Below are 9,668 nucleotides of genomic sequence, written 5' to 3'. Positions count from 1 at the left end.
TTTAGGCACCTTGAGAACTTGCACAATGGACTGAATTGAATGAAATCAAAATTTCTTCTGCCATACATTCAGAAACTCATCAATAGCAAATCTCCAAAGCTTGCTAACCCACAGAGAAACCATTTTTTTCCTAGTGTCACCCCACTCATTTGTGACACAGAATAAATTAAATCAGGCTTCAAATCAACAGTCAACTGAATAGCCACCATCCTTGGACCCCATCATTGCTCGAGAATCCCAAGTATAGCCCATGAACAGATTCGAACTCTGGTAAGATTAGAAATTAAGAAAACTGAAAAAAAAAATGAGAAACAAACATAAGTGTGGATGTTGCTCTTTATTTAACTACCTGCTTCACTATAGTCACAGCAGTGCTCCCACTACACAAGCAATCCTTCCCAACTACGTTGTGCATGGGAGCCCTATTGAGTTAACCTAGCTTCCTTGGGGACCGAAGATGGACCTGGAGTTCTCATGCTAGATGGTGAAACAGGACCAGTTTTGGGTTTCACAAGAGATTTCTCCCTGACCATTTTAAACTCCTAGATGATTATTACTACATAAACCTAAATCACAAGTAATTTTACTCAATTATAACTACTCAAATTATCCCTTAGAAGTGAGAAGATCTACTCAAGGAGAATTGTCTATCAAACAAAAAAGTGGTCATAAGGGGATTCAAATTCACACTAAAGAGAAGATAAAAGTTAGTTCCAGATCCTTAATTATTGTGAACCCGCATAAACATTTCACCCTTACTGTCATTCTGTTTTTTTTATTTGTCAAAATTGACATTTTTTTATAATTGAAAATTGACAGTAATTATTTAAAAAAAGCTAATTTAAAATTAATTACGATAAGAACATTAATCGGCGCAACTTTAGGACGTTAGGTGGAGAAAATCTGCGCTCTTGCAAAGGCAAAGAAAGCCAATGATACACCTGCTACCTGGTAATAGAATATAATACCATCATTATTGTTTAATAAGAGTTCCATTAAGAATATTTAAATCATTCCCCACCTAATCCCATTTAATTTTATATTGATATTGAATTGATTGAAATTAAGCTTATAAGTTACGAACTATTTTTCACGTATCCTAGAAAGTTTATTTAAACTTAATTAAATTGAAAATAAATTATAAACAAATATTAAAGTAACTATTTTAATAAGTTCTCTTTCAAACACCTGCCAAATATACTTATATATCTCATAAGATAACTCTAAAAAATTATGATTACATTAAAAAATCTATTTTTTCTTTAAAAAAAATATTTTATACATACGAATGTAGTGTGTGAACTTGATTTCATGTGATATAAATTAATTCTTGAAATTAAAAAAAAAATCTAAATGATTCTACAAAATTTTTAATTGTTTAATTCAACTCCCTAAATTTAGTTATTTATTGACAATTTGATGTATATTATATTAAAAATAAAATAAAATCACATTAAATGCTGTCTCAAATAACTCATAACTTAACAAATTCGCGAGGTGGATCGGTTCTACACGATAACTAGCAAGTGATCGACACGCAAATAAGGCCGACACGCTAATTAACATAAATAAAAATATAAAAACTTTAATCGAACATTTGACCAAAAATATTAAAACTGAAAAACACACCTTTTTCTCCCTTACAAAAGCGCCACTGAAACCGAAGTAGATACATAGAGACTAGAGAGTATCACAAAACCACCAAAATTCATCCTTCTATTCATCAATCCGTAATTACCTATCTTTCCACTTTCTTTCTCCTACAATGGGGCTACCACCCACTATTGCAACATGCTTTCTCATATTGGTGCTACCTCTTGTTGTGCTATGTTTGTGGAAGCTGCTAAACTGGGTGTGGTTGAGGCCAAAGAAATTGGAGCGGGCATTAAGGGCACAGGGTCTTCAGGGCAATCCCTACAGACTTTTGGTTGGAGACAATCGGGAAAAGTTTAGGATTCTCATGAATGCTTCCAAATCTCAACAATCCACGAGTTCTCTCTCAGATGATAAGAACGTAGCACCGCATATCGTGACCTTTAACCATCACATTGTCAACAAATTCGGTACGTACACTTTTTTACCATCGCTTAGTCTATGGTGTTATATGCAATATTTGCTCCTTCAATATTCATGATTTCACCAAGATATTGGTTATTTTATTTTATTGTTAATTGAATTTTTTGGATTTGTAATTAACGTTCTTTTCCCTGTACATCTTTTTTTCTCACACAAATCAATATGTTTTTAGTCTCTTTATAAAATATTTAAAAGTTCAATTTTATATAGTCGTTTTAATTTGTTGTTTTTTTTTTTCTCTTCTCTTTAACTTGAGATATATTAGTTTAGATGTTCAAAAGGATTTAGGTAGGGTTTTTTTGAGGAAAAAAAGTAGTTTAATTAACTATTGATTTGAATTTTAAAATTAAAGACACGGAATTCTTTTTTAGAGAGACTAATATCGAATTTAAAAAATGCTATAGGGACAAAACAAAAATATTTCACCCTAATATAATTCATTTATGGCGTGGCTTCATTGTTTGGACCACTCCCTCTTATCTAACTTTCGTTATGAGAAAAAAATGGATCCTTTAATTTGTTTCTTGTTTATATTTTAAATTATAGAAATATTTTTCCTTTCTATTTTTTTAAAAAAATTATAAAATAAATAAAATTAATATAGTTTAATTTAATTATTTTGATATATATATATATATATATATATTAAAACAAAAATAAAATAAAAATGTAATTTTTGTAACTAAAAAGAAAAGGTCTAACATGCCTATAAATATAACGAATTTTCGATTTACTTTCAATATTTTTATTTATCCATTTTTGTTTACCATCAACGATTCATCACAAATAATATTTGTAAGCTAATGTGTGTATTTATTTAGTTAAGATTAATAATATTCAACTTCTTTTTTTTAATGAAATCATGAATAAAAAATTAAATATATTAAACATTATAGTTAATTGTATTAATTTATTATGCATTTCATTGTTGACTAAATTTTTTAATATTATTTCTATAATTCTAATTTTATAATAAAAAAACATAATTCTTTTAGTGATGTAATTCCTCACAGTAAATATATATATATATATATATATATATATATTTATATAATTGTATATAAAAATATTAAGAGATAACAGACATGACGCAAAAACACAAAAATTATTTTAATTAAAGAACAAAAAATTTCTAAAAAAATATTTTTTAAATTAAATTTATTTATTTATGAATTTATTTTTATTATATAAATGTGCATTTGAATTTTATATTTTTCACATATCATTTACTATATTATATTTAATAGATGTCATAATTATTATACTATAAGTAAAATTGGCTACCTAATAACATTAAATATTATATTTATTAAATATAGTATGTAGTCAATTGTAAGTATAATAATTAATAGAAAAACTATCATACATATTTTTCAATTTATTGATATTATGATACTAATATATATTTAAAGTTTCCTATTTCAAATATGTTTTCTCTTTTATTTTCCTAAATAATAATAATAATAATAATAATATATCTTTATCGTATATATATACATCTATATTTTGGACTATTGAATATAATAAAATTATTAAATACTATATTTAATAAAAATATAATATGTAGTCAAATTTTAAGTAGAAAAATTAAGAGATTAATTGTTATATTTTATAATTTTACATTTTTAAATATAGTTTCCTATTTCAAAATATGGTTTGTTTATTATTTTTAAAGTAAAAATAAAAATAATATAACATTATTCTATTTTATAAATTTAAAAATATTAAAATTTATGTATTAAAACATATAATACATTTATTAAATATTAAAAATATTTATATTATTAAATAAGACATATAATATCTTATTGGTAAAATTGATTTCCCAATACATTAAATACTATGTTCATTAAATAAAATATACACTACTACAAAAAAGGCTTTTAAAGACGATTATAACACTCGTTCCATGATGGTTTTGAATCATCAAGTCGTAATTGTGAAAAGTCAACACTTTGCTGTTTCGGACCGAGCCAGGTTCAAATCTAGAAGCAATTTCCTCTCTCCAACATTGGTGATTGAGTTGATGTCAAGCATTGAGACCAAATCTGTGGTGCGCTCAAAGCACTTCGCGACAAGATCAAATTTTTAGAGGTTATGCCACAGTGTGGTAGAGGTGACGCAACAACAACAACACACGAGTGACACTAACACACACACACACAGAGAGAGAGAGAGAGAGAGAGAGAGAGAGAGAGAGAGAGAGAGAGAGAGAGAGAGAGAGAGAGAGAGAGAGAGAGAGAGAGAGAGAGAGAGAGAGGGGGGGGGGGACAGGATACGACTGAGGGAGCAGTTTTCTGAAAAAGACTTCCATTTCAAAGAAGGTTTGAATTGTCCATTTTAACAATGGTTTCCCTAACAATCGCCTTTAAAATGCAATTTCTACATCGTTTTATGGAAAACAGTCGTTGAAATATAACTGGTATTTACAAAAATGTCATTGCCTCCTTAATGATGTTGATTTTTATAAAATCGTCACCAAATCCCCATCATAAAACCATGTTTTCTAGCCATGAATAGAAAATGATAGCTTTTAGAAAGAATCTTGTAAAAAATAGTATAAGAGTAATATATCACATTAATTAGGAAAAAGCATACCAACTATATTAGTAACCCTTTTCCTAATGATCTTATGCTACAAGTCTATATATTACTAAAGAAATAAAGGAAGAATACAAAACATGGGAGACATGCAAGAGCCAAAACTCATGAGATAGCTTAAAAATGAAAATTTGGAAGCTTTTAATTAGAAAGTATGAAGCTTTTAATATCAAGATTTTATATTAAAAAATATGAATCTCATTATGTATGGTATCTCATGCATTTAGTTGAATTCTTGAATCCATTTATTTCAGGTCAGTGTCATTAATCCTCATTAAATAGTTGGTGTTGGATATATAACACAAAACATACATGTGCAGGCAAAAATTCATTTTTATGGGAAGGCACCACACCAAAAGTGATCATCACAGACCCTGAGCAAATCAAAGAAGTCTTCAACAAGATCCAAGACTTTGAGAAACCCAAGTTGAGCCCCCTTATCAATTTGTTGGGCAATGGACTTACAAATTTACAAGGCGAGAAATGGAGGATACATCGAAAGATTATCGACCCTGCTTTCCATTTTGAAAAATTGAAGGTTATATACATACTAATTAATTTAATGGTTTTGATTGGACAAATATCTAGATAAAATACTTCTAAGAAAAAAATTAATTAAGTTTCTTTTATATGTAAGTTAAGATTAACTTATGTAAGCAAATTCATAGAAATTCTCATTTAACTTTTCCAAAAAAATTGATTTTAATCATGTATAAACTAATTTAAATTTATGAAAAAAATTAATTTAATTATTTTCTTACCTTATAAATATTTATATAGAATTTTATCCAAATGGGTGAATGTATGTTTTGTTAGGCAGTCATTTTTTTTGCATGTTTTACTCCATATCAAGTTTTGTGACTTCATTATCCTCCGCAGGTTATGTTACCAACTTTTTTTAAATGTTGCGATGAGATGGTTTCGAAATGGGAAGGGATGCTATCTTCAGACAACAAATGTGAAATTGATGTATGGCCTTTCCTTCAAAATTTGACCTGTGATATTATTTCTAGAACATCGTTTGGAAGTAGTTACGAAGAAGGAAAAAGAATATTTGAACTTCTGAAAGAGCAAGCTGGGTTGATTATGAAATTACGAAATGTTTACATTCCAGGATGGTGGTAAGACTACTAACAGAAAAATGGCTATAGAGCTATATATAAAGCTTTCTTAGTTAAGAACCGTTACATATTACATTTATGGCTAGCTAATTAATTTGAAAATGTAATTATATGATCTATTTGTAGGTTGCTACCGACAACTACACATAGGAGGATGAAAGAAATAGATACTGATATACGGGCGTCACTTAAAGGAATCATCAACAAACGAGAGAAAGCAATGAAGGCCGGTGAAGTCTTACACCATGATTTATTAGGCATGCTTTTGGAATCAAATCGTATGGAAATACATGAACATGGAAACAATAAGACCGTTGCAATGACTAGCCAAGAAGTAATTGAGGAATGTAATGCATTCTACATAGCAGGGCAAGAAGCTACATCGACTTTGCTGGTTTGGACAATGATATTGTTGAGTAGATATTCTGATTGGCAAGCACATGCTAGGGAGGAAGTATTGCATGTTTTTGGTAACCAAAAGCCAGATTATGATGGGTTAAGTCACCTCAAAATTGTAAGTACTTACCACATTATTTGACACCCAACTTAATACTCTCCCACATTAACCTACTTTAGGATAAAGTGGTACTTTCAATAATCTTATTCTCAAGTTAGGGATCAAACCTCCGTCCTTGATTAAGAGACCAAAGGTGGAATTACTTGTGTTAATAATTTTTGGTTCACATGATTTTACTTAAGTGCATGGTTATATTAATATGGCAAGTGCTTTTAGTGTTGAATCTTAATGAATATATCTTTCTTTACAATAGGTGACCATGATTTTATATGAGGTTCTCAGACTCTACCCACCTGCAGTTTATTTCAATCGAGCTATCAAGAATGATGTTGAACTTGGAAAAATGTCCCTTCCTAAAGGAGTGCAAGTTTCCTTACCAATATTGTTGATTCACCAAGATCATGATATTTGGGGTGATGATGCTACCGAATTCAAACCAGAAAGATTTGCTGATGGAGTTGTAAAGGCAACAAAAGGCCAAGTCTCGTTTTTCCCATTTGGACGGGGTCCTAGAGTGTGCATAGGCCAAAATTTTGCTCTATTAGAAGCAAAGATGGTTTTGTCATTACTTTTACAAAAATTCTCATTCGAGCTTTCTCCTGCCTATGCACATGCTCCAACCATTGGGTTCACTCTTAATCCCAAATTTGGGGCTCATATCATTTTACACAAGCTGTAGTGTCACTTTTATTAGCATTTTGTTAGTTGAAATAAAGGCTCAAACTTGTGTTAAAGTGGCTGCCAATTCTCTTTGAATTTGCACTACCTATAGGCTTGTTTTAATTTAAAGAAATTAAGGTTTAATAAGGTGAAAACTCTAAGATTGTGATTGCCTCTTGGCTGACCAAGGAATTGCACAATTTTTCATATGTTTTTGTGTCTTAATTCTAGTTTTAATTAGGTATAATGACACCATCAAGTGTTGTTATTAATTCTAGTTTTAATTAGGTTTAATGACACCATCAATTGTTGTTATTAGTGATCATTTCATCTTTTCACTTGTTTAACCAACTTGATGTCATTCCTATTTATAGGCTGTACATTTTCTAATAAAAAAGGGATAGACCTTGAATTTGAGTTTTAATCACCTTCTAAAGTATGAGAGTGAATCTCTTTAGTTACTTGAGTGGTTCAAGAAATTGGTTTATCAAGGAACACTATCTTGTGTGTGACACCAATTTCGGAGAAGTGATTCTTCCAACCCCCTTCTTCATCATTCTAAACCTTCATTCTTTAATCCCACTTGAACACCATTGTTATCATCTTCATTCTTCATCCGAACACATTCAAACTTTGAACCAAATACCTTCCATTCAGTCCTCCATAAACTCGTCACTTTCTCTCTTATTCCATTTTCTAAATTTCATACAAAAAAAAAATCTTTAAAGATCCATCTTCAACCCTTGTGCAAATGGGTTTACATCAAGGGTTTTTCAAGATTGCTTGGGCTGAAATTTCTTGGTAACATCTTTCTAATTTCTTCTTTGCCATTTTATATTACCTTGTTCATGCTATTTTTTTTTATTGAGGCTGAACCATTGCAAAAATTAGGCCTTTAATTTCTTGTTAAAAAAAAGGCAGAAACTTATTTTAAAAAAAAAATATTTGGGCTGAGTGGTTCATGCTATAATAGCTTTCAAAAATTCTTGAAGGTAATATAATTGGTTGTTAGAAGGTTTGAATTACCAAATTATGAAGTTTAATTCCTTCAAAAAAAAAATCCCATTGTGTAGTTGCTGGAATTTTTTGGTCCTTGTTCTAAGCCTTTATTAGCCTAACCTTAAGCGTTTTCCTTGTCACAAATTGGTGGTTGAACTTTGTGTAAACTTTATCTTGAATTGCTTTAGAACTCAAGGAGAATTCTAGAGTGGAAAAAGGCAAGAGTGAACAAATTTTTTTTAAAAAAAGTCATATTTGAGAGATACACTTGAGTGTGGTGAGGTTCTATTTTCTTTATAACTATTATTATTTTTATTTTGAAGATGTCAGGTTGTGGTGAATATCAATTGGATGGGGCACAAATATTCTTGTTGGATGCTTTCAATGCTCAAATGCAAAGACTATTGAGAGAGAACAACGAGGAGTTATATGAAAGAATTAAGCGATTAGAGAATCGTGAACGCCATGAGGACGAAAGGAGAGGAGGAAATGGTGCTGGTCCAAGGCCAAATCGAATTGAAGAAGTCAAGCTCAACATTCCTCCCTTTAAAGGCAAAAGTGATCCGGAGGCATATTTGGAGTGGGAAATCAAGATAGAGCATATCTTTTCATGTAACACCTAAGAAGAGGCCCAAAAATTGAAGCTAGCAGCCGCGTAATTGTTGGATTATGCTCTTGTGTGGTGGAACAAATTACAAAAGGAGAGAGCTAGAAATGAGGAGCCTTTGGTGGAAACTTAGGTTGAGATGAAAAGGATCATGATGCAAAAATACCAACTTCTCTAGCACTAGAAGCCATTAATTGCAGCTTTAAGACCCTATGAATGTAACAGGTTAGAGATCTGAATATATGTTTGCCTATTTATGGTTATCTAGATTATTAATATACCTTTAAATTAGGGGTCAGAACTAGTAATCTGATGCCTCTCTAGTTATGTATTGCTCGCATTACATCCTTTGCATCAGCCAACTATAAGACAAAGAAACATTATTATTTAAAATCAGATGGAGTGCATAAGGATAACAACTATTGTTTGTCTATTCCATGGGAATGTGTCTACTGCATACTCTTCATCATCTAAAATGTATTAAGTCTCTAACTTAAGTTTCAATACTTGACTTACTTGCAGCTGTTAGATGTGCTACAACTTCATCCTTCAATCTAGCAGTTTCCCATGCCCAAGTTATCTATTCTTGGATGGCAATAACCAGACGAGAACCTCTAAATCCTATCAATGGTATTCATGCTCAGTAACTTGTCAACACCAAGTGGTTCCTCCAAACATGAAATGGAGAATTGGTTGGGTTAAAAAGAGCTAGCAAAAGATGTGAGAGAGTAAGTATTGTGCATCAGGTAAAATTAATTACCAACTTAACACTACTACAAAAAGCGGATTTAACATCGGTTGTTAAAAAAACCGATGTTAACATATGCGCGGTGGCATAATTGTAAATACCGTGTATACGTTAACATCGGTTTTGTGAAAAACCGATGTTAACGAAGTTCATTAACATCGGTTATTAGAAAAACCGATGTTAACATTTATTAGTTAACATCGGTTTCCAAATAACCGATGTTAACATAAGTTTATTAACATCGGGTTTTTAGAAAACCGATGTTAACGTTTGATATGTTAACATCGGTTTTTTTCCAGAAAACCGATGTTAACCTTAACATCATGTTGTTAACATCGG

At 30.6% G+C, this 9,668-nt stretch overlaps 1 protein-coding gene across 1 annotated transcript; it reads left to right on the top strand.

Annotated features, from left to right (window-relative positions):
- Positions 1–1,630: 1,630 nt before the first annotated feature.
- On the top strand, positions 1,631–7,399 carry LOC114386791 (11-oxo-beta-amyrin 30-oxidase-like). Its single transcript, XM_028346836.1, has 5 exons — positions 1,631–2,063; positions 4,998–5,215; positions 5,557–5,798; positions 5,925–6,312; positions 6,569–7,399. Exons 1-5 carry the CDS (start codon positions 1,766–1,768, stop codon positions 6,992–6,994), a joined length of 1,572 nt encoding a protein of 523 aa, XP_028202637.1. The 5' UTR covers positions 1,631–1,765; the 3' UTR covers positions 6,995–7,399.
- The last annotated feature ends 2,269 nt before the right edge of the window (positions 7,400–9,668 follow it).

Source organism: Glycine soja, chromosome 15 (assembly GCF_004193775.1).
Source record: "Glycine soja cultivar W05 chromosome 15, ASM419377v2, whole genome shotgun sequence".
NCBI classification, from domain to species: domain Eukaryota; kingdom Viridiplantae; phylum Streptophyta; class Magnoliopsida; order Fabales; family Fabaceae; genus Glycine; species Glycine soja.
Note: the sequence above shows the minus strand (reverse complement) of the source record. Positions and strands in the feature narration are given on the sequence as shown.